This window comes from Taudactylus pleione, unplaced genomic scaffold, assembly GCF_031769625.1.
Source record: "Taudactylus pleione unplaced genomic scaffold, aTauple2 ptg000379l, whole genome shotgun sequence".
Classification (NCBI taxonomy): domain Eukaryota; kingdom Metazoa; phylum Chordata; class Amphibia; order Anura; family Myobatrachidae; genus Taudactylus; species Taudactylus pleione.
In genome coordinates, this window is record NW_028284780.1 from 816,639 (window position 1) to 843,056 (window position 26,418).

At 46.7% G+C, this 26,418-nt stretch overlaps 1 protein-coding gene across 9 annotated transcripts in view; it reads left to right on the top strand.

The window, feature by feature from the left end:
- KAZN (kazrin, periplakin interacting protein) overlaps window positions 1-26,418 on the top strand; it is a 432,464-nt gene that overhangs the window by 280,974 nt on the left and 125,072 nt on the right. For 8 of the 9 annotated variants that reach the window (XM_088445398.1, XM_088445394.1, XM_088445397.1 and 5 more), the window contains one exon: window positions 6,834-7,025. The exons of the other annotated variant lie outside the window; for it this stretch is intronic. In XM_088445398.1, coding sequence (XP_088301524.1) covers window positions 6,834-7,025 — 192 coding nt within the window. The remainder of the gene's footprint in view (window positions 1-6,833; window positions 7,026-26,418) is intronic. 9 annotated transcript variants of the gene reach the window in all.

Here is a 26,418-nt window from a genome sequence, read left to right on the forward strand (position 1 = left end):
TGCTCCTCCTCCTAGGCGACCTGCTGCAGCACCATCCATTCGGTCCTATCGTGCCCATGGAAGATTCAGAGGTCGTTCCAGAGGAGCTCCTGCCTTCTCCCGTGGTTCCAGGGGCTGTGGTAGAGCTTCGGCATCCTCTGCACCCTTGTCCCAGCAGGACAAGGCTGCAGCAAACATGACGCTCTCCCTTTTTACTTGGGGGATCCCAGGGTGGGAGCTCCTCTTCTGCTCTTTAAAGAAGTGTGGATTAAGTCTTGTCCGGACGCCTGGGTCTGGGACATCATTACTCACGGACTGAAATTGGACTTCAAAATCCAGCCACCTTCTCGTTTTTTCACAACTGGTTTACCACTGGCATCAGAAAAGCGAGTGGTAATTCAGGAAGCAATACAAATACTGCTATTGTCTCAGGTGGTAGTAAATGTTCCTATCCATCAGAGAGGTCAGGGTTTTTATTTCAGCTTGTTTGTGGTGCTCAAACCAGACGGTTCAATGAGACCCATTCTCAACCTCATGGATCTAAACCCCTATTTTCGAGCCTTCAGGTTCAAGATGGAGTCCCTCCAGTCTGTTATAGCAGGACTCGAGAGGGACGAGTTTCTTGTATCCTTAGACATAAAAGATGCCTTCAAAAGATGCCTATCTCCAAATCCCCATCTGGCCTCCTCATCTGGCATTTCTTCGGTTTGTGGTGCTAGACTCTCATTTGCATTTTCAGGCCTTACCTTTCGGTCTTTCGTCAGCACCAAGAGTGTTCATGAAAGTCATTGCTGTTATGATGACCCTGCTTCATCTTCAGGGGGTTGTCATTGTTCCATACTTGGACGATCTCCTGATCAAGGCCCTGTCAGTAGCTCGCTTGTTATTGGATATTCAGGTAACTCAGTCTTCTCTTACAACATGGGTGGATTCTCAATTTCCAAAAATCCCCTCTGATACCTGTTGACAGAACTGCTTCTCTCTGAAAGTCCGATGCTTTGTTTGTTCGGTTTGATCTGGCACGACCACGTTGGCCGGCATCAAAACAAACTATTTCTAGATGGATTCGTCTGACTATCAGACAGGCTTATGTGGCGGCTTCAAGACAACCACCTGTTTCCATTACAGCGCATTCAACGCGCTCAGTAGGTCCTTCATGGGTGGCTGCTCGTGGGGTCTCCTTAAACCAGCCTTGTCGAGCGGCCACTTGGTCAGGCAGGCATACTTTTTTAAAGTTCTACCGCTTTGATACTTTTATGGCCTCTGCTTCAGAGTTTGGCTGTGCGGTTTTGCAGGGTTCGCAGCGTTCTCCCACCCGGGATGTGAGCTCTGGGACGTCCCCATTGTACTGAGACTCCAGTGTCCCCTAGTGGATGAAGAAGAAATTAGGATTTTGGTACTTACCGATAAATGCCTTTCTCCGATTCCACAGGGGACACTGGACGCCCACCCTGCGCTGTTTTACCTGCATTTGTCATTGTTTTCCAGGTTCAGATGGTTGTTTGTTTATCCAGAGTATGATTGGAATGTTGTTGTTTTTTTTTTATAACAATGTTTACGACTTTATACATGAATGCTGTAGCTTTCTCCTTATTTTCCAGCTCCCCTCAAGCACAGTTTATTTAGACTGCCTGTAGGGGGGTATAGAGGGGGAGGAGCTAGCTACCATTCACATTTTTTAACGGTGCCAGCTCCCGGTTAACCCACTTCTATACCCCCACTGTACTAAGGCTCCAGTGTCCCCTGTGGAATCAGAGAAAGGGATTTATCGGTAAGTACCAAAATCCTAATATTTGGATTTTTAACAAATAGTGAAATAAAGTATTTACTATTTGGAACATTTTGCTTTTCTATTTTATATACCTCCCATATTTATTGGAGTGATTGGGGTGTATCATCCACTAAAAAGAGGAGATTGTGGAGAATCGAGAAAGAACATAATTTATTCTGACCTTGAATGGTCGAACATCAGCCCTCATTCAGAGCCGTACGCTCTGAGCAGAGCGCACGCTCTGAATGAGGGCCGCCCTCCATAAAAATGGAGCGTCCTCCTGGACGCTCGTGTAGCTGTGGGTCACCACCCACAGCCTATACGAGCGAGCAGTTTGATGGCCGCGATGGTCGTGACCATCGCGACCATCGAAACTACGAGCCGGAGCCTGCGGTTGAGGTTTTCAACCGCAAGGCCCGGAGTGATTTTGGCTCTATCAGAGCCAAAATCACTCCCACTGACATCACTAGTGATGTCAGTGGGCCGGCTTCTGACGAGAGGCGTTCCCTTAGGAACGCCCCCGTCAGGGAGGCACGCCCCCGGCACGCCCACCAAAGGGGGCGTGCTGTCAATCAACATCGACAGCACGCCCCCTTTGATCAGACACAACGAGCGAAGGACTTTCCTTCGCTCGTCGCGTCTGGCGCATGCGCACGACTGAGCTCCCTCCGTCGTGTGCATGCTCAGTGCAGACCATCGACCCACTTGCGAGCGGACAGCCGCTTGCGAGTGGGTCTGAATCAGGGCCATTGTCTGAACTAACATCTGCTTATCATCTATACCCTTAAGGAGCGATATAGCGGCCGATCCGACAGTTTTGAACAATATCGCTGCTATACCATTCCGTGTGTGGGTATGAGATTGTCTGCTGTGCGCTTCCGTGGGGTCATTCGTCGCTCCTCCAGATCTCCGTCGCTCCTCCACATCTTTCTGCATGTTCAATTGATCTGGGGGATCGACGAACGATCCCATGCAGCGCTGTGGGGAGGAGGGTGCCGGCATATTGGGCAGTCGGTCACCGGATTGCTCCATGTGTGAGGGCCGCCCGATATGTCGGCCGTCGGAACGGCCGGCGCATCGCAAGGTGCATATCGCACTGTTATGGAGCCCTTAACTTTTGTTGCAAGGACTATACATGTATGTTTGATAAATTGTTTGCTATAGGAGTGTTTGAGACCACCCTGGTATAGGATTTGCTGCCTGTTTTTTTGAAACACTGGTTATCTTTTGTATATTTCCTTCTTAAGCAATCTGCTTACAGTATTCTCCATAAGTATTAAGGTGGTGTATTTTTTGTTTTCTGCTCTCTTTGTAGGTATACTTACTAAAACTTCTGGGTGTTCCCACTACAACCAGTTTACAGCTATCTAATTATATCGAAGTACAAGATAAATGTACTAGATAAGTCCCCATTCTTTAATAGTGAGTCCCTATACAGTTCCTATGACTTAATATATAGCCTGCTAGTGCACTGCAGATTAGCTTTGCTGTTTATAAGCCGCTTAAGTATGATGGTTTCCGTGTGTTTGCATAATTTGTTAGCCACCTATAGATTCCTTCATCATTACCTCTTAATACCAAATAAAATAAAGACGCTACACACCATAGCTGTCAGGAAGAAGGTCCAAATTTTATTTATGACTTCCATAAAGTTGGTGGCCTAGGATAAGCAATTGTAAACTGTACTACTCAAAATTTGGTCAACCAAGTGGGTAATCCTACCCACGGATTGGGTTCTTCCAATCCCACTGATCGTGAAGTCAGCCAAAACTCCTCCCTCGCTACGCAGTGTAGAGTCCGTATTTAGACTCATGCACTGCTTCGTTTCTGAGGAGCCTTCATGATCTTCAATATCAATGGGGGCCGTGACAATCACCGCAGCACTGCTGCCTACACCGGCATAGGTGTCACACATCGACGTAGGTGCCCGTTGCTAGGCAGACGAGCCAAATCACTTACAAAATCACTACACGGCCCCTGGACGACATATCCTCACACCACATGATTATCATTGTAACTGTGTTTCCTGCCACAGCTAGGGACTCTGTAGGAACTAGTCCGCCACCAACTTACCGCCTACTCCCCGCCCTCTGCTAGTAGATCCTCTATCGACCAGGCCATTCCGTAGTCTGACAGATGTACTCTATCCACCCTTTATAGTGATCCCAGCAAAGCCACTATTCGGGGGTGCCTAATCACCCTACCTCCTAAGTTGGTTATGAATTTGCCTATTATTCTTCTTACCTTCCACCCTGTCCTGTGCATAGCTGGCCCTGCTGCTACCTACCACTGCCTTCTAGGAACTATGGGTCTCATTCAGACCCGCTCACGAGCGCTGTACGCTCGCAAGCGGGTCGCTGTTACCCAAACGCGCATGTGCACGACGGAGGCTGCTCCGTCGTGCGCATGCGCGAGACCCAGCGAGCGACAGGGAAGCCGTCGCTCGGGGTCTCGCTTCAAAGGGGGTGTGCTGTCGATGGTGATTGACTGCACACCCCCTTTGGTGGGCGTGCCGGGGGCGTGGCTGCCCAGACGGAGGCGTTCCCATGGGAACGCCTACCGTCTGGGTCCGGCCCCACTGACATCACTAGTGATGTCAGTGGGAGTGTTTTTGGCTCTGATAAAGCCAAAAGCACTTCGGACCACAAGGGTCTCGTCGCAAGCCTGATGGTCGCGATGGTCTTGACCATCGCGACCATCTTTTTGGCCGCTCGCATAAGCTGTGCGAGCGGCCAGGAGGCCGCTCCAATTTTAGGTAGGCCGACCCTGATTCAGAGCGAGCGCTCTGGTCAGAGCGTCCGGCTCTGAATCAGGCCCAATGTTTGACCAAACTAGAAGTGTGTCTGGCCAACATGAGTGCACCTTGCTTATGTCTATTTTCATTGCCCTGACCAGGCTCCAGAAACTTGTCTTGACTACGACGCTTCCCCCCAAGTGTAATATTATCTTGCTTGGATATCTGTATTGCCTAGCTGCCCTCACAATTTCTATGTCTACTTGTTCCCACTTCATTCCTCTCCTTTCCAACCACCTGATCCGACCCCACTGTCTCTCTGCAGTTTGCACTAAACCATTCTCCCTTACGTATCTCTCTGCCCAGAAGACAAAAGAATGCCCCATGATCCAGGTGTCTCCACCACTGTGCGACTCTGAAATTTGGAAAAGACATGTCAGTAACATTGTAATGCACAAAACTTTTTAATCCCTCTTTCCTTTGTTCTAACTACTACTAATGCGTGCTCACTTGAGGTTCAAGACCCTTGAAGGGGGTGAAAACATTGTCTAGAGTCAATTGAAGAAGTTAGAATTTATAGCGACATGAGTAAAAATAAAACCCCCCTCAGAGGTAGATCCCCTCACCCGAAATCATGAGTGTGAGCCCACATCTGCCAACTTCCTTGGTCTAATGTAACTCCTGTAACTGTTTCCTTCCATAATGTTCGTGGCCTAGGGAAAAAACAGTAGCACACTGTACTACTCAAATTTGGTCAACCGAGTGGGTAATCCTACCCATGGATTGGGTTCTTCCAATCCCACTGATTGTAATGTCAGCAAAACTCCTCCCTCACTTTGCAGTGCAAAGTCCGTATTTAGACTTGTGCCCTGCCGTCCTTCGTTTTGGGAGGAACCTTCACAATATCAAATATCAATGGGGTCGTGACAATCACCGCAGCACTGTTGCCTACACTGGCATAGGTGTCACATCGACATAGGTGCCCACAGCCCGTTGTTAGGCAGGTGAGCCAAATAACTTGCAAAATCACTACACGACTCTCGGAAGACATATCATCCTCGCACCATATGATTACCATTGCACCATTATTATGATTTAGTTTGCAATTGCGTTTCCCGTACCAGCAACCGCCAAAATCACATACTTATTGTGTTAGTTGGGGAGGGAGGGTAGGAAAGATTTCTTGTAAAAGAGGACGATGATTCCGTGCATCAGCCTTTTTTCCTTCAAAGTCGCCTCTCCTTCCATGCCTCTTTGACCTCCCTTATCTTGTAATTCAACCTTTAACCCTGCGTAGGGTCCTGCAGTCACTGTCCCCTGACACACTAATCGTTACTTCCTCTCCTGTGCACTACAGATAGCCGAACAACTCACACACTATCCCCACAATCCTACAGCGCTTATCTGCATCGGGATCATTTGCCGATTCCTGCTTACATATTACATGTGTCTGCTCTCAAACATGTGACCAGCATACTTGTATGTGGGGTCCCTGGTTCTGTAAGGTATACTGTGGGGTGCAGGCAGATATTTGGGGTCATCAATACTATTATATTATGCAGCATAATATGTTTTACATAATACCCCTACACTTTTTTCACGTGTTCTGTTTACCTGAAAGCTTTTGATTCTGTGTCCTTGCTTTTATATTTTAACGCCTCTTACCTTTATGTCTGTCTTTTACAACCCAGTCTTGTTCTATTAATGTTGATTCAAATTGTAAAGCGCAACGGAATATGCTGCGATTAAATAATAAATTGATAAATAAATAAATGAGTCTATGTATTGTTATACCTGTTCTCTCAGTATGGTTGTTATGGGTTGCTTTTTGTTTTGCAGCATCCTAAATCCTGCAGATAATACTGTTTGTGAATATGTTTGTTTTTTGTTATTATGCCCTAAATGTACTGTACAGTGTTATGTAATATTTTACCTCTTTTTTAAGGCTGATAATTAACTAGGCACTGTGCAGTTCATGGACCAGGGACACTTTTAAAAAGGGCTTACATTGTGATGAGAATTAAAACATAACGGAATAAATCCCTCAGAATTTAACCTGTTGATCTGTCTGCATTAGAAAATAAATTTGTATTGTCATTTTAGGATTTGAAAATTGTAGATTGTTGCTGAATTTCTCTCCTTTGTCACATATTCCACAATTTACGAGTGGAAGTGGGGGGAGATTAATTGAAAAGCCTGTCTGGGCCAAATAACAATACAGTAAATGCTATATTGAATATAATTGAATAAGAAATTGTTGACACTTTGTTACAAATCCATGCTTTATATTATTCCATACATTTCATGTATTTTCCGGTCTTGTAATGTTTGTATTTTCTTTATTTGTAGTGCTGCTAAGGGAAGAGGTATCGCAGCTGCAAGATGAGGTTCACTTACTTCGACAAATGAAGGAAATGTTGGCAAAAGACTTGGAGGAGTCACATGACAGCAGGTCGGCAGAGGTGCTTTCTGTTACAGAGCTGAAGGTGCAATTGGTACAAAAAGAGCAGGAGTTGGCAAGAGCAAAGGAGGCACTTCAGGGTAATGTGTCCTGTCTGCCCATGTTTTACATGCCATGAACACTAATCCTGTGGGATTGCATTTTGCTTCATCATGCAAAATACACTAATGCTGTTTATCACAATACTCTTATTATCTTGCATATAAAAATGTATTCTAACTTATTAGCCACTTTTGCTAATTTGCCCATTTTTCTTAGTAATACTTGTTTACTTTTTGTTTATTCCATGCACATTTAAATTCCTTTGCTATTTCCCTGATGACAACTGTCAGAAGCTTGTTTTTCTCGTATGTTTCTCCAACCAAATATTGCCTCCTTTTTGGAGCCCTGAAGCTAATACCACCTGGTGCAAATTTAGTCACTAACTATTGTGGCTTGTTGGCTTGTAAACAATCTCAATGTTTTTTAGTATCAATCTTGGTCAGGTAGCCATGCAGAAAGCCAGGACAGACAGATGTCCCAATCACACTCTGTCCACTCTTTTCACATTCAGGCATTTATACCAGTGCAGTGTGGTTCCACATATACTATAATGTTCTTAAATGTTTTTTTCTATTTTTGCTCTTTTCTGTCCCCCTGTCTGTGTGTGTGTCTCTCTCTTACAATGTCTTACTGTCTCTCTCTCGTCTGTGTCTCCCTTGCGCTGTCTCCCTCTCTCCCCTCAGTCACTCTGTGTCTCCCCTCACTCACTCTGTGTCTCCCCTCACTCACTCTCTGTGTCTCCCCTCACTCACTCTGTCTCCCCTCCCTCACACTCTCTGTGTCTCCCCTCCCTCACACTCTGTGTCTCCCCTCCCTCACACTCTGTCTCCCCTCCCTCACTCTTTCTGTGTCTCCCCTCCCTCACTCTTTCTGTGTCTCCCCTCCCTCACTCAGGACCTCATTCCGAGCCGCTCGCAAAATGCGAGCGCTCGCTCTGAATGAGGGCGGCCGCTTTTCTTTTGAAAGGCGACCTCCTGGCTGCTCGCTAAGCTGTGGGTTACCACCCACAGCTTTAGTGAGTGACTAGGTGTTGGTTGCGATGGTCGAGACCCTCACGACCATCGGGGCTTGCGACGAGACCCTTGCGGTAGGGTCTCGTCTACCGCAAGCCCCAGGTTGCTTCCTGCTCTAACAGAGCAGGAAGCACCCTACTGACATCACGCCGCCTACAAACGGCAGGTGTTCCTTCAGGAACACCTCCGTTTGTCCAGCCACCCTCCACCCCGCCTACAAAACGGGGCGAGCTGTCGATCAAAATCAACAGCCGCCCCTTTTGTAGCGAGCCCCGGAGCGAGTGAATTTGTCACTTGCTCCGGGGCTTGCGCACGCGCATTGCGAGCGCTGTGCGTGCGCAGGCTGTCACCATCGCCCCGCTTGCGAGCGGGTCTGAATGAGGTCCTCTGTCTGTGTCTCCCTCCCTCACTCTCTGTGTCTCCCTCACTCGCTATCTGTCTCTCATCTCTGTGCCCCTGCCTCTCGACTTCTGTGCCTCCCCCTCTCTTGCCTGCTGTGCCTCTTTGTTTCTCTTTCTGTTTGTGTCTGCTTCTCTTACTGTCTCTAAAACACGCTTGCTCTCACGCTGCTCATCTCGCCCACATGCTGCCCGTCTTTCTTTTTCTCTCTAACGCGCTGCCTGTCTCTCTCTCTCTCTGTGCTAGTCTCTCGCTCTCTCTTGTATGTTTTTACTCCTTGATGAACGCGCCGGGAACAAACATGGAAAGTGAGTAGTGCCTGGACATGGTATAATGGAATAGAACACCCAGTGCGTAGTTTAAAAAGGAGAACTATACATCCATCTGGACCCTTAAGAAAAGATCCATTTTGCAGGTTGCAACCGGAAATCAAATTTTTTTTTGCATCTAGATGTTTGCACAGACAGTAAGAGATTGCATGTTTTAAAGTACTCAGATCATTTTAAATAACTTTTGAAGGATACCAAATTCAACAGTATAAACATAACGTATAAGTACAGTCAGGGCCGGTTCTAGACCTTGTGGAGCTCAGAGCGAGAGTTCCCATTGGCGTGCAACCCCATCCCCCCCCCCCCCCCCCCCCGTAAAGGAAAAAGAAAACAAAAAATAAATCGGGCAGAACATAAGAGGGTGTTTTTCTGAGCGCTCTCCCGAAAAGGGGGTGTGGCTTTGTGACACGCCCACCCGTTCACTATAGGAAACATGCCCAGCAGAAGTTGAATGCACTGCCATGCGCGACAACATCACACCTGGCACCACCAGCATTCTGGGAGACTGGAAGTGATTGGGGACAGCAGCACAGTTTGTGAATATGGCACCGCCAGCGTTTGTATGTCATGCCACACAGAGCCCATTCACGTTATTCAACACAGTAGTACTCCTTATACACGTAATGGCACACTGTAGAGTAGGATGTAGTTATCATACATACAGCCGGCATCCCAGCTGACGAAATCCCTGCGCTGGAATGCCACTACCCAGCCAGAAGACAGGCGCCGGAATACCAACAGTAGTTGACATGCCGATGCTGGATTCCTGACAGCCGGGATGCTGATCATAAGTATAGCAGGGCTTGTTAGGTCTTAGCCACGGAGGGAGGGTTAAATATAGGATTCACGGCGGGGGTTAGGGTTAGGCTACGGAAAGGGGAGGTTAAGGTTAAGTACCCCTGGGGATGGGTTAGGGTTAGGCACCACAGCGGGGGGAAGGTTTGGTTTAGACACCAAAGGGTGGGGAGGGTTAGTGTTAGGATGCAACAACAGACAGTTAGGGTTAGGGGCACAATGGGGGATGGTTACCATACTTACATGACCCTTGTCATGATCCTGAGCATCGGGATGCTGCTGTCGGTATATTGACAGCAGGCATCCCAACTGCCGGGATTTCATACCAATTCTGTAGTAGTGCCCCTTATAACACATTATGCCACACAGGGTAATGCCCCTTACACATTATGCCACACAAGGTAATGCCCCTTACACATTATGCCACACAAGGTAATGCCCCTTACACATTATGCAGCACAAGGTAATGCCCCTTACACATTATGCAGCACAAGGTAATGCCCCTTACATAATATGTCTCACAGAGTAATGCCCCATACATAATGTCACACAGATTAATGCCCCATACAATGTGATATGAATAATCAGGTATACATACTTTTTGCATGCAGTTTGACAGCAGAGGCCAGAGATCAGAGTCAGGCACAGGCAGGGCCAGGGGCTGCAGTAGTAATAACCCAGGCTGTTGAACAAGCAGGGACTGGAAGGAGCTGATGAGTGAGTGGAGGTGGTGTGCGTATCCTGCAGTATTATGCGCGCCGCCGCCATGCCCCTACATCAAATGACTCAAGTTCCCTGACATCTTGACACTCACTGTCGCCAAGCTGCTGCTGCTCTCCGTGTCCTGGTGGGTTGCCTGCCTCTCCCCTGCGTGCTCAGTGACGTCATCGCGGCCACGCCTGGCATTCTGGGACTCCCAGAATGCCACGGGGGTGCTGCACAGTGCACTGTGGGAGGGGAGGGAAGTGGCGGCAAACTACTGAGGTGGGCTCGGGCGGCAGGCAATGGTTCCTTCAGTGTTATGCACTCATTGCCACAGCGAAGCCTCCTTCTTCCTCCACTCCAGAAAGCCATCCGCGGGTGAGAGCTGTGGCGCCGGTGGGCAAGAAGAAGGTTCCTCCAGCTCACTGATGGGGAGGGGACTCAGCGGCGCCCTCTAGGGGCCGGCACTCCGGGCGACGGCCCTGTTAGCCCGCTCTTAGAACCGTCCCTGAGTACAGTTTCTTGTTTAATATATTTCATTTGTGTAATTCAGATAAAAATGGGTAGTTCAGTAAACTATTGGGTGTATTTAATGTTGCTTTAAAAAAAAAAAAAAAAAACACTAATATTCAGTCACGTGTTTACACTATGGCTATTGTACGATGTTCTGTGCTCAGTGTTCTGTATTTGTGTTTACTGCCATCTGGTGGTGAGGCCTGCTATTTATGGGGTACTGTAGTATAGCATGTGATTCTGATATGATATTAAGACGCTGGTTGGTTTATTTTGGCATTTTAGTTAAAATGTTTTCACTTTCTGAATCCTTTGAGTGCTAATGGTTTGCCTGCTAATTTACAACTTCTAAATTAAGGGGTCAATTCTATTCCATGCGATGTTCTCGCGGGTGAGGGACATCGCGTCTGCCCAGACTTGCTTAAAAGTGCTCGCAATCCCATAGGGCTCCAAGAAAAATTAAGCTAATTCGGGCTCGGAGTGGGCCGCGAAAGGTTCGTTGCTGGCGTTTTAACTTGCACCCTACGCATGGAATAGGATTGACCCCTAAATTGAATAATGTAAAGGTATACATTTGCAGTTTGAAGAACAGATTGCATTTTATATGCATGTCGTGGATTAAATACCTAGGGGAGGATTCAGTTAGCCACGATAATGCGGTAAGTTTTCGTACCCTTCAAATGCGAAATCCGCTTATTGCATCTATGCGCGAACCTGTTTTCCGGGCAACTCTTTCCCAAAACTGTAAAGCGACATTTGCACGGAAATTCTTCCTGCTTTACATGTGATAAGTTTATGTGGAAATCTGCCTATACCCCAAAAAAAGGCAAGTGATATAGGATAACAATATAGTAGTGTATTAGTGGCCCTAATAAAAGTATTTGGGGTTCTCAAATTTTGTGAAATTACTCTTTTATGCATATTTCTAAAATAGCCAAGTAATGATCAAAAGCAAGTGTTTTTGGCAAAATAAATGTTGTACTTAAAATGGGGGTGCATAAGAATGCCTATAAGTATATATTTAAATAATTTTAAACCACTTTTAAAAAAAAAAAAAAAACACCTTCAAAATACGCCTCTAACACCCACCTGCACTCTTAAAAAGACCTGTCCCATTCATATAGTACCCCAAATACCTGTCCCCCATCAGTTAACACATTTTCCTGCACTTTGTACTTTTTGTCGGCCTTCCATGTTAAAAGACTATATAGGTTTAAATTGGGCAGTACAGGTATCATATTCCAAAGATAAGAGGTTACTGGAGTAGATGGGATAAATAATAAGTAATATCTGTTGTGAGAAATGGACCTAAGTTTATTTTGTAAATTAAGCATTTACAATGTAGAAATATAAATCAAACTTCTAAAAACTAAAGTGCAGTGTACAAGGCATAATTGTAATTGTTCATTATGGAAAGCACAATGAGCTACATGCCAAATCATTGTACAGGATTTAGGATGGCTTTCATTTCTGTATCTATCTATCTATGTAGAACATTTTGTTTTGACTTTTTAAAAAATATATATATATAAATACAACAATACAACAACAGTACAAAAACATATATTAACAGAAGCAAATCATACAGTATTCGTCCAGTTACAAAGTTATGCAAAGGCAAGATGCACATATACATTTCTGTATATCTTATTAGGGAATTGAGTTAGTAGAAGTGCACAACATTCTGTTCTTGACTCCGAGTGGTGCGGGCCTCTGTTTTTGGGGAATTTCTGTCAGGTATACATTATATAATATATATATATGTATGTATGTATATATATATATTAAATGTTCCATGGTGAGGGCCAACTACCATGAGTATCCTGAATATTACAGACAGAAGGTTAAATGATACAAAAGATATATGGATGCACAGAGTTCAGCTTCCTGAACTCTGTCATATACTTAACATAGGTGGGACAATACAGAACAGGTTAAGTGAATTAGATCTTAACTCATACTTGCCTACTCTGCTGGGAGCCTCCTGAAAATCGGGTGCTGCTCCCGGCCCACCGCAAGAGTAAGCAAGTACCCTGGAATGGCCATGTGCACCCCCGCACCCCCTTGTAAAAGTGGATGGGCCAGAGGTGCAATGAATCGATTTGCGCTGAATCGAGTCTTTAGTAGCCCCGCCCCCTGCTTTATAATGCTGGTAATATCTACATTATAATGCGGGGGAGGGGCCGCGATGATGCAATCGCGCCGACACACCCACGCACTGCCCACTTTTGCCACCCCCACACCTCCTGCAGCACCGACCTGGCAGCCACCTCCCGGAATAACATCATCGTGGCACATAGCCCCATGCTTAAAATATTCAACCAGTGTCCAGCATAACTGCCTCATAGCAACACAGTCACATGTCCAAAATACACAACCAGTGTCCAGTATAACTGCCACATAGTCCCATGCCCAAAATACACAACCAGTGTCCAGCATAACTGCCTCATAGCAACACAGTCCAATACTCAAAATACACAACCAGTGTCCAGTATAATTGCCTCATAGCCACATAGTCCCATGCCCAAAATGCACAACCAGTGTCCAGTATAACTGCCTCATAGCCACATAGTCCCATGCCCAAAATACACAACCAGTGTCCTGCATAACTGCCTCATAGCAACACAGTCCAATACTCAAAATACACAACCAGTGTCCAGCATAACTGCCTCATACCCAAAACATGCATCGTAGACCAGCTGAATCTCTCATAAGTGCCTTAAACCCCAATTAGTCTAATGTCCACTTAATTCAGGCACTGTCCAGCAAAATATGCTCAATTTAATTCCAACTGCATATAGTATTAATCATTCATAAAGCTTACGCCCCTCTCTGCCCATTGTAATAAGTTTTCCACCTAATACAGTGTGTCTATAACAAGAAAAGGCCTTGCCTATTATTCACTCCCTGTGCCTCAATCTCTTCCTTCACACTTACTCTTCTTTCATTGTTGGTTATAACATGCTGCTCTTACTCAGTGGTAACCAAATTTGGTCCAAAGTCCCTTGAAATTCATGTTTTCCAGATCTCTTAACAGGTACAGTACAAAGGTATATTCAGGGCCGTAACTAGGGTAGTGCGTCCTGTGCTATGGCACAGGGCACCGCAGGGCAGGGGGCGCTGTTTGAGCCTGTAAATTTTCCTGTTTATTATTATTAATCTCACTTGTAGCTTCCTCTTCTTTTATCCCCAGCATCTCCTGGCTCCCCCAGAAGTACCCCAATCTCATCCCTGGCCCTTTCCCATGAAGCAATGGCCCTTTTCAGGTGTACTATCTTATGTCCCTATTTAAAAAATGGGGGGGAGGGGCACCACTGCTCTCTCTGGCACAGGGCACCGAAAAGTCTAGTTAGGGCTCTGGGTATATTCATTACATTTTGGCCTGAAAAATATTATCTATAAGGGGTCCTTAAGCATTGTTCTCCCCAGATTTTGTTTTCTGCTGGGTAGCATTATAAAGTAGCTGGGTGCAGACTGACTGAGCACTCTTATATATGAGGAAGAGCACATTACATTTCTGCAGATCTAAAGCTTGGGCACACACTAGTCAACATGTTTGACTATTTGTCGTTCCAGGACAAACCGGAACGACACATCGTCCAGTGTGTACGCACTATTGCGCGTGTGAGGATACCGGGTGTCCTGGGTATCCTGGGGTTCAGGGATCCAACAGTGGAGCAGGTTATAATGAAGGAATGATGACCTTTATTCATGGAGACACAGAAATCCAGCAAACAGTAAGCAGGGTTATATCATTACAGTCCACTCAGAGTTCAGCAAAGTCCTTTCCAGCTGCTGTATATCTCCTCCCTACCTGCCCAGCAATGACAGCTGTAACAGAGCACACAGAGCTGCTATATAGCTTAAGACACTGAGAGGGGACAACACCCCAACCTTCAGAATCACACTCTACTCACACACTATCCCACAATTCCCCTTGCTGCACCACCCTACTTCCCTCTCTCTCACTCATTGGTGGGCTCAGGTGTCAGTCTTTGCAGAGAGGAAGGAGGAGGGCTTTGTAACAGGAACACACCCTTGCTGTCTGCTGCTGGCAAACTTCCTGTATGAGACATGCAGACTGAGGGCTTCAATTTAAGAACACAGAACTGGGTCATAACTCTTTTCAACATGCAGGCAAGTCCTAGAAGTCCTTTTCCCTTGTCTCCTCACAGCGCGCTCTCACACATCGTTTGTCACATCTTCAGAACTGCCTGCAGTGCAGGCCAATCTGAAGATCTGACGACCGACACCATGCTTCTGGTTGCGGCGTGGAACAACATATTGGGCAGTCGTAAAACAGATTGTGCAGTGTGTACTGACAACCCGAAATATAGTGCAGTCGTATCTGCCATCGATGGGTACACACATTGTCTAGTGTGTACCCAGCTTTACATGTGCAGTATTGTAGTTGAGCTGTTATTTTGTTCTCATTGCTTCAACTCTGTTTCAGCTAAACTTCAGCTTAGTAGGAAATGCATCAAGCCTTCTAAAGAGTGGAGAAGTTTCCCATAGCAATCAATCCGCTTCTAGCTAGCATTTCTGAAGTACTATATATAAAATAATAGGTAGAAGCTGGTTGGTTGCTATGGGCAACTTCACTCTTTAGAAGGCTTAATACATTTCCCTCGCCAGTCCCTAGATAATTTGAATAGTGAGTCACCAAGTATATAGTGGAACAATGTACAGAATGTGAGAGGACTGAGTAATAGCGTGCCACCGCTGCTCAAGTCTGTGTTCACACTTGAAACCCTGAAAAGTGCTTAACATTATGAGCTATGGGGAGCATCATGTCTGCACAGACGTGCTCTAATGGAGCGTACACACGGTCAGATTTGTCAGACTTGTCAGATTTGTCAGATGAACGATTGAACGATTAAACGATCTGAACGATTTGAACGATTTGACCAAAGTTTTGAACGATTTGAACGATTGAACGATTTTTGACTGCATTAAAATGAATGGAATCGTCCAAGTCTGACTGCAAACCCATCAGATGTCAGATATCGTTATCTGACAAACGGGAACGCGCATCGTTGATCGTCCATCGTTCAGGCATGTCAGATATGAACGATTTTCCTTCAGATATGAACGACTGAACGATTTTTAAATCGTTATCGCCCATATCTGAAGAAAAAATCTGATCGTGTGTATGCACCATAATGCTTTCTGTCACTCTGAGTCGAAGGGAGATTGTGAGTTGGAGGGATTTAATGAGGATTGAGTGGGAGGGATCTAATGGGTAGTGGGAACTGGTGCCTGCTGCTGTGATCCCCGGCTATCAATCATGGACATTGGAGCAAGGTGGTCTGGGGAAAATGCTGGGCGGTGCACCCGTGAAGAAGGTCCTGGGGATAACACTGTTGAGAACTTAGTATGACCACCAGTCTAAATACTAATTTATTGAGCCAATGGAGGGGAAACATCTTTTTCATCTAGCGATATCAGAGTTGTTTTTATGCGATTGAAAATCTGTGATTTCTTGTAACAAGCACTTGTTGCAGGCAATGATTTGCACAGGGCTGGTTTAGACCTCTATGGTCTATACCCAGGTGGTTTTGTTGAATGAATTTTACATCTGTGTGTAAACTGGTTGTCACTAGAAACTATTATTTATTACCATACTGTACCTGTTGGCATATTATTTGCATTATATTGCTATTTTTTGAGTAAGTCATGCTGGGCTTTCTATGTCCATCCCTAAGTAAAACTGAACTGTATATGAAGTTTTTCTTTTCTTAGTTAAGACTGGTACCTAATTTAATAACCAACATTGAAATGCCCAAACCGTTAAATACGCTTGTCTCTTTTCCAACCCCTTGTGTCATTTAGGGTTCCAGAGTATAGGTAGTAAAAAGGTCAACAATGTCTAGATAGACATTAGATGTTAGTCGACTGGGACAAAAGGTCGATGGTGTCAAAAGGTCATCACAAAAATGGTCGACACGCAATTTGTTTTTGTATTTTTAGGGTTAGGTACTTACGCAGATGGTTAGGATGAGGCACTTACCCCGTCAGTTAGAGTTAGGTACCAGGAGGGAGGGTTAGGGTTAGGCACTTACCGGATGGCTAGGGTGAAGATTAGGGCTAGAAAACAAAAAAAATAATGGGTCAACCAATTTAGTGTCAACCTTTTGACCCTGTCGGCAATTTTGTACCAATCGACCTTCTTACATGTCGACATTTAGTCCATGCCCACCTTTTGTCCCAGTCGACCTATTGGCTGTCTAACATCTGTGGTCTATCTAGACAATGTCAACCGTTTTACTGTTTATCTCTTAATCCACACCCTGTCACTTATTATAGATTCTGAAAATAAATTACCTGTATGTGTATGTATCTTATAAGACTGCAGTTCTTAAGGTGCCCATACACGGGGCAATTTTTCACACGATATGGCCATTTTCGACTGATCGTAACGACCAATCGTGTTAAAACTAGTGTTTTCATAGACTATTATGATGCGATCCGCGTCCCTGGCATCGTGTATCAGCATCGTAGATCAGATGGTTTTGCAGAAGGATTTCTACCGAACAGTACGATGTGACACATCTTAATACATCGAATCGTATGGTCGTTTGTACAATCGTACCTTTTCTACATACAAATCGTACAGAATGTCAAGGGAACAATTTTCAAGGGAATCATATGCGAGATCGGATCGGATACAAATCGCCCCCCTGTATGGGGGCCTTTAATGTGTAACGTGTGTTAATATTTCTTTCTTTGATACCCTGTTGACAACTTAGAAACACTATTGCTGCTAATTGGTATGATAGAAGTATCAAACAGCTATGTGGCAGCTATGATGTGCTTCTGAGATTTTAACAGGCATTTTTTCCATAGAAGACCTGTTTCAAGATTTAAGCTGGGTACAAACCTATTTGATCACTTTACTGATCGGGTAATTGCTCCCGATCAGCCAAGTGCTGTGTCCCCAGCTTGACCCCGTCAGCTTCCTGTGAGGCCTGTACACACCGTTCAGACATACAGATGTGTTCACATACATCCTACCTCCGTGAGCTACAAGTGGCACCATGCAACTCTGTCAACGTCTTTATGTGCGACTTATTCGCATAGCAGTGCAAATAGGACGCTCAAGCAGCTTCTGCTGATTATAATGATATGCAGCCTGCTTATATTCTGTGTGCGACTGCTGTTATACCTGCATGCGAAATGCTACATTACAGTGTCAGCGGCTGTGACACTGTAACGTAGCATTTAGCATGCAGATACACCCACAGTCACACACAGAATATAGGCAAGCCTCAGTTCATATTAATCAGCAGAAGCTGCTTGTGCGTCCTATTGGCATCATTTGTGAATAAGACACATTTGAAGGTAAAAAGTCGCACAAAAAGACGACCGGCGTTACCAAGTCATGCCACAGCATGGCGCGACTAGAAGGGCTGTTTAACGCACAAGGAAGAAAGATTTATGTGGACACATCTGTGTGTATGGGCTTCTATGGAATCTGGAGATCGGGCCAACAAATATTAAACAGCCCGTAAGCTGCAATCTCTCGATCCCGACTGTTGCAAGAGTGTTGTAAACCATTTATCGGCTAACGCTCCTGCAACGGTATTGCATACACTCTTCGGCCCGATCACCCTAAATCAGGTAAATGGCCAACTATTGAGTAGGTGTGTTACCCTGTTCTAGGTGTTATTCCTGAAAGTTGTACCAAGAAAATAATGCTTTTAATTTGGACAAAATCATTTATGATTATGATTTTTTTTGCACAAGATTCAATGTGGCTAAAAATGACCCTACATAAGCAGATTTAATTGCACAGTCTAAGCACTGATTGACCAGATCAGTGGCAAATTTTAGTGGTTACCAGTTGCTCCGGTGTCATGGTGAAAGTTGATTGCATGATCTGTTTATAATTTGCCAATCACTGCAGACACTGGCAGATCTCAGACATTGGGTGATGGGGATTATTGGTCATGCCTGGCCTACATTGAAACAGACAGAGGTGAAGTTTCAAAACTTTTCATTAGTATGTGAATGGTAAGATCATCCAGGAGGGGGCATCTCTACCCACACAACCTGTTTGAAACAAGCATACCTTAGTAGGAGAGAGGAGTACAGTGCAGGGGACCCAAGTGAACAGTGTTACCAAAAAGAGGTAACGTTGTTTTGTTGTTGCTTTTCAGATTTTTGTGTGTTTGACTTTTGGGTGCTTATGTCACAAATTTGTCCAATCCACATATAAAGACTTTCAGTAGTTGTGTCCAGGGGCGGATTGGGAATTGAAAGTGACCTGGGAAAAAAATCCTAAAAGTGGCCCTATGTGCATTCATCGAAGGCACGCGCCTGTAAAAGTGGGTGTGATCTTGTGGCAAGAGGTGTGGCTGCATGTGAAATGCTATGCCCGCAAGCTTCTCCCTTTGTTTCTTCTTTAAGGTCCAATGGCGGGTCCACAGTGTTGAACTTGGGGTTGGGAACTAAATCCGGGCACCTCGCAGTCAAAGCTTTCAGCTCCCAGGATGCACTGGGTCTACTCTCCCTATAATCCCGCCCCCAAGCTATAGGCACCTCAGTTTAAGTTGGTGCCCGGCTGGAGTCGGTCACCGTTATTGCAGGGAGGCTGATTAGCAGCCCCTAAGCTTAATTTAATTTTATGAGTTTTAATTTTATTTTATCTGTAGAACTCATCAGAGTGGCAGCGTCGGACTGTCCTTTGGACGTACAAGCTGCCGCTCCTCCACACCGCCAGCGTCGTGACACCAGTACAGATCTGGGGATCGTGGCAGAACTCCAGAGTTTGTGCTGATTGCCGGGAACAGGTAAGGCCCCCCCATACCCTCGGCAGCGAGAAGCCGGCGTCCCGGGTGTTAGTAGCTGGCCAGGGGAGGCAGCCTTCCCTGTTCAGCGGCTCCTCCCCTCAGCTGAGCGCGCCTTTCCAACGCAAGGTCCGGCGTCCCTGAGCTGCTTCCTCCGTGAGCCACGCTTCTTCTGAGGTCTCCAGGTGGCCATTTTATCTCTATGGTGCAGCAGCAGCAGATCTCCTAGGATGGCAGCTGGTCCAGGCCCCCGGAATACCTCACCTATTGTGTCAGTGTACACAGCGCTATAGCCTTCCCAGACACTGAATCTGGGCAGTTGAATGTAGTGCCATTTGCAGTATAGTATATGTAATGTATTTTTATATATATATATATATATATATATATATATATAATCTGCATTGTATGTGACTTATGCTAGCGCTGACTGTCTGTGCTTTTTCTCTCACCTGTCAGTGTATATCTATCCCTTTTCTTTATAATCTGCCCTAATACAGGTGTGCTTAGGTAGGGTGGTTCTGAGACCTCACATATATACTTGTCAATATTTGTGAGGTTGGTCACATACTGTTGCGTGCTGCACGTTGCCATATTTTAGATGGAACTGTGTGTTGCATATGCTGATAATGGTTCCCTGCAGCTAATCCTAGTGCCAGTCAGGACCAGTATAGCGCTGCTTAATATTTCCACAATGATTGTTAGTCAGATATATCTGACCAGGAAATAGAGCACGATACTGTACCCATTTTTTTTTTGCTATCCTGCAATTCATGTGCTGCAGGTGTGAGTACGGAGGATTTGACTCAAGGGTTATGTATACGGTGCCATAAGGTGCCATCAGGTTTTTTTCTCAAGATCCTGACCTCCATTCCGGATTGCCTGGCGGCCCCCATAGTTTTAACCCACTTGGGGTTACCTCAACATGCTACCCTTCCCTCTCAGAGTATCTTGCAGTTCTTGCAGTTTACCCCTGTGACACAGACTGTCGCACCCTACCAGGGTTTTTCGCAGTACAAGCAATTCCCTCAGGTACCACCACAGTCTGTCATTTCTCTGGTAGGGATTACCACCACGGCCTCCCCGGGTGGATGCCGTTTCTAGGAAACCCAAGAATGCGTAATAAACGCCCTATGGTGTCTCCTTAGTCTGCACTGCTGACTAACGCAGATCGTCAGCCTAGGGAAAAATGGCTAATATCCTTGCTTTGGTGCGGGCGGTCAAGTCCATCCTGGTTATAGAGGATGTCGAACCTGCACCTAAATCACATCACCCTCTGTTTAAGCTTTAAGGTGTTTTCACCCTCTCTGACCAGCGGGTGGATCACATGGCAGAGATCTGGCAATCGCCATATAAAAGGTATCACAAAGACGTTGGGCCTCATGTTACCCATTCCCTGAGGGCCATTGCAAGTAATAGGAATTACCGCCTGCAGTGGATTCTTATGTTACTCGTTACTCGTTTGCTACTACGCCTCCCATCCTTGCCCTGACAGATTCTGTGAATAAGTGGGTGGTAACTCTGCCTGAAATCAATATACTCACTTTCAGGAACTGTTGCCTGTCCAACCATGGCTATCGCAGGGGTGGCTTATGCTATTGAGAGCTGGGCTGATGCTTTTGTGGACCTTTTTCCCTCAAAAGTTTCTGGGGATCAGATGTCTTTGGCTGCTCACATTCAAGTTGCAGTTTCCTATGTGGGAGTAACAACATTGGATGCCAGTCTCCTAACCTCCAGGGTTTTGGCCGCGACTGTATCTGCCCACTATACCCTGTAGCTGCGCTCCTGGAAGGCAGAGGTGGACTCCAAGATAGTCCTTAAAATGGATTACCCTATAATGGGGAGATCTTGTTTGGCCCTGACCTTGACAAGATTGTAGCAATGTTGGCAGTATCACACATTTCCGCCTTCAGCTACTTCCACTACAAGGCCTCGAAATACATCTGTTAAGTCCTTTTTGTCCTCAAGGAAAGAGCCTAAAGGCCAGTCCTTTCCTAGGCTGTCGGCCTCCACGAGGGCCGCCATACCCGGAACCAAGCAGACCTGGAACTCCAGACGCCCTGCTTCTAAAACCTGAGGATAAACCTTCAGCCTGATGGAACAGGCCTTCATCTGGGGGTTCCCAGAGTGAGATGCCGACTTTCTCAGTTCGCCCAGTGCTGGTGTCAAGTCACCACGGATACTTGTGTAAGAGATGGGGTCTCTCACGGGTACGCCCTCTAATTGCTCAGATGGCCTCCCCAAATGTTTTGCTACAAGGCCCTTCTTCAGACCCGAACAAGGCCTTACAAATCCAGAAAGCTATCCTGTCCTTGCGGTAAGCAGGGGTGATCATGCCAGCCTCACTTTTTCAGCGGGGGACTGGTTATTCTACTTTCTTTCTGGTTCAGAGGCCGAATGGCCCCATTGGTGTATCCTCTATCTCAAATCCATGAACCAATTCCTAAAGGTGCCTAGGTTCAGGAGGGAACCCCTATGCTCCATCATCTGAGCTATAGAACCTGGGGACTTTATGGTATCTCTGGATATTCAGGCGCGTACCTACAGGCACCTATAGAGCCCTCTCATCAGCGTTATCTCAGGTTTGCTGTGCCACAGCAACACTTCCAATTTTCAGGCTCTGCCCTTTGGACTGTCCACAGCCCCACCGGGGTTTACCAGATTTATGGCTTTTGTGACAGCCCACCTGTGCGGGGTATCCGAGGACTCATGTACCTGAACGGCCTCCTGCTCTTAACAGGATTACCAAGGTACTTCAAAGCCATTTCCAGTTAACCATTGCTTTCCTTCACAAGCACGAATGGTTAATCAACTGGGAAAAAGTCCTCCCTGAATCCCTCACAGGGTATGATTCATCTGGGTGCCCTGCTGGATTCTCAGAATCAAAGAATCCTTCTGACGTCAGACAAGATCTCCTACGTCAACTACAAGTGCGCGGATGTCTCCACAGTCGCCGAGTGTCATTACACTCCGTAATGAGGGTTCTGGAATCCACGGTGACTACCTTCGGAAGGATGGAATATGCTCAGTTCCATTCCAGGCCTTTGCAAAAAAATAACTGATCCTCTCCAGGTGGAACGGGTTTCTCCATCGGATCAATTTTCAGACGATGATGCTCTCTCCAGAGGTGCGTCTGTCTCTAACTTGGTGGCTATGGCCATCTCATCTAACCAGAGGTTGCCCCTTTTTGGATCCCGGACTGGGTAATCCTTACAATGGATGCCAGTCTCTGGGGCGCAGTGACCGGTCTGCACTCTTTTCGGGGCAGTTGGATGTCTGTCAATTCAACCCTGCCAATCTACTTATTGGAACTTCAAGTTGTCTTAGGGCCCTCATTCTGGCCTAACACATACCTCACGTTAAACCTGTAAAGGTTCAGTCTGACGATGACACAACAATGACTTACATCTAGGAGACACTCAAAGTTGGGCAGCAATGACAGGAATGTCACACATTCTGACATAGACCATGGGTCTCCCCTCGGCCATTTCTGCAGTGTTCATCCCGGGAGTTCTCCATTGGGAAGCGGACTTCCGCCACCATCACGACATGCATCCCGGGGACTGGTCTCTTCTCCAAGAGAGGTTTCAACTCCTAGGGAGCAGAGGGGGCCTCCCACAGGTGGTCCTCATGGCCTCCTGACTCTATCACTCACTGCCGCTGTTAGGGTCCAGTACTAGAGATACAGAAACAACCTTCGGTGACGCGTTGTCAGTGAAGTGGACCTTCCAATTTGTATACCTGTTTCCTCCGGTCTCCCTTCTTCCTCGAGTTCTTCGGAAGTTCAATCGAGACTGAGGTACTGTCTGGTGGCTCCAGATTAACCCAGACGTCACTGGTACTTAGATTTTCGGAGTTTCTCCATTGACACTCTGTTCCTGCTGCCTCAATATCTGAACCTGTTGTCTCAGGGTCCTTGCCTTTCCCTGGACCTGGATCATTTGTCTTTGACTGCGTCTCTACTGTGGTCCTAAGGATTCTATGGCTCTGTCCAGGGCTGTCTTAACAGCAGTGTGGGCCCTGGGCAAAGCAATGCACTGGGGCCCCTATCCACCCACTCACAGGAAAAAAATTTAAATGGTCAATAAAATTAAACCCTCCTGCATGCCCATCAGACCTCCCACACATGTAGAGAGACTCTGTCTGACTGGTCTGAAGCCGGCGGATGAAGTGAAACTGGGACTCAGGTGAGTACTCGTCATGGGGGGGGTGATAAAAATATCACAAATTTACCAAATGGACGCGGCTGCAGGGGGGTGGAGTGGTGGGCCCCTATAAGCTTCGGGCCCTTGGCAACTGCCCAACAAGCCCAATGGAAGAGATGGCCCTGGCTCTGTCATCATCGGGATGTGTAGAGCACGTAAGCCGGCTTTTGCTGGGATCTGCCACAGAATGTGGCATACATAATTCTTATGGTATCATACCTTTGGCTACGATCCTCAGGTGTTTAGGATTTACAGAAGTTCTGGGATTCCTTCCAGCTGGCTTGGGTCTAGCCCTTCGCCTGGCCTCCCTGATAGTGCGGGTCTCTGCACTGTCAGTATAGTTAGGATGTGGAATTGCTCCACTCCCGGGTATTCAGTCCCTCCTTCAGGGTGTTTTCTGGATTCTTCCTCCCTTTTTCCCCCCTAGGGGCTCCTTGGGATTTGGTAGTGGTTCTTCGAGCCCTCCTGGGGCCTCCATTTGAACCACTAGCTTTGATAGCCCTTACGTGGTCTATAGCTTAGACTCTTTCTTATGGCGTTTGCATATGACAGGAGAGTGTCGGAATTGCATCTGCCAGGAGAGTGTCGGAATTGGGTGCGTTCTCATGTTGCTCCCTCTTCTGGAAATTCACCAAGACAGAGTTGTGAGTTTTCCTCGCCCTGTGTTTCTTCCTAAAGTGGTTTTTAAGTTCCATATTATTCAGGAACTTATGGTACCGACATTTCAGTAAGCAGTCCTCTCGGCTGGTGTGGCCTCTTTGACTGTGGTCCGGCCTCTCAGGATTTACGTGGTCCGTTCCAGTTCCTTCCGGAAATCAGACTCCTTATTTGTGCTCTATGGATTTCACAGGAAAGGATAGCTGGCCAATAAACAAACATTAGCTAGATGGCTTCGATTGACTAGCTCAGGGGCCTCAACATAGGAATGCCTTTCTGTTTCGGTTTTTGTTGATGCATATTCTACTCGGGCTATGGGCCCCTCGTGGGCGGCTCGCTGTGGCGCCACGACTGTTTAACCTTGCAAGGTGGCCACGTGGTCTTCTGTCCAGACCTTTCTAAGGTTCTATGCATTGGATTCCTTTGCCTCTCAGGATGCTTCCTTTGGGCAACGGTTTCTCCTCTCAGCACAGGAGCGTCCCCACCCTTACAAGGACTGCTTTGGGACATCCCCAAGGTCAACCCTGTGGACACTGAAGAAGAAAATGAGAGATATGGTAAGAACTTACCCTAGTTATCTCTCTTTTTTCGAAGTCCATAGGGTCCACAGGGCAACCCGCCCTGACGCATCTGGCTTCATATGGGCTGTGTTACTGGTCACCGGTTTCCTGTCTCCTCTGTGAGTATAGTTCTTGTGTGTGTTCCAGTCTTCTCTCTTTCTACTTCAGGGTCCATAGGGGGTCCACAGGGTTGATCTTGGTGTATAGCTGGATCTGGATCCATGGGCACCACGCAGTTAAAGCTTTCACTGCTCCCAGGATGCACTTGGGTCTGTCCTCCTCTATACCCCGCCCCCGAGCCACAGGCACCTCAGTTTAAGTTGGTGCCCGACCGGAGTCGGGTCACCCTGTTTTCCCTGTTTAGCGGCTCCTCCCCTCAGCTCAGCGCGCCTTTCAGCACGAAGTCTGGCGTCGCTGAGCTGCAGATTCCTCGGCCACTCTTCCTCTGATGTCTCTGGCGGCCATTTTCTCTGGGTGGCAGCGCAGATTTCTCAGGGAGCACGCGGACCGGTCCCCCTGTGTACCTCTCCCCTGTTTTAGGACAGCGTACACAGCACTATAGCCCCCCATACACTGAATCTGGGCGGTTGATTGTAGTAGAAAGGTGCAGTGAGTATAACTTTCTGCATGGTATGTGACTTTTGCTAGTGGTGCCTGTCTGTGCTTATTTCTACTTACTGTTAGCCTATACCTATCCCTTTCCTTCTCCGAAGCCCTGCAGGTGTGTGGGGGAGGGGCGTTTCTACATACCTCACTTATATAAATCACGTATTTGTGAGGTCCGTCACATACTGTTGTGTGCTTCACAGTGCCATATTATGGGCTGTTGTTCAGCAGACTGGTGAGTGCGCTTGATTCTGCTCTGTTGCCATATATATTTCTTTATATAATATATTTTGTCATGTCGGAAGAGGAGATTGAGCACTCTATGGCTCCTGTGTTGGTCTCCTGCAGACGCTGTTCTGCAGGAGTGGATAGAGAGGATTTATCACAGGATGGCCTGTGTGGACGGTGCCAGGTGGTTCCTGGCCCACCAAAACCCCCTATGACGCAGGAACCACCATGGGCGATGTTCTCTTAGGTGCTGGTGTCTATAGCGGACAGTCTGTCGGTCTCAACTGCTGTCCCTATTAGGGCATTGCCCCAGCCTGCCATCCCCCATTCCCCGGGTGTCCCGCAATTATTGCATAGGCCCCAGGGTCTGTCTGTTGGTCCTTATGCGGGGTTACCTATGTATATACAGTCTACCCCTGTGACGCAGCAGTCTGTGGTGCCTTTTCAGGCCCCTGTGGCGGCTCCTCCACCCTGGGTGGATGTGCTCTCCAACTCAGTCCAAAATTTGGCGGCCGCATCTTCGGCTTTTCAGTCAATGTAGCAGAGTGACATGCCTTCAAGGGCGTCAAAACGCACACTAATGGTGCAGGCGGCGCATTTATCAGACCCGATGGGTCCTCAGATGATGGGGAGGT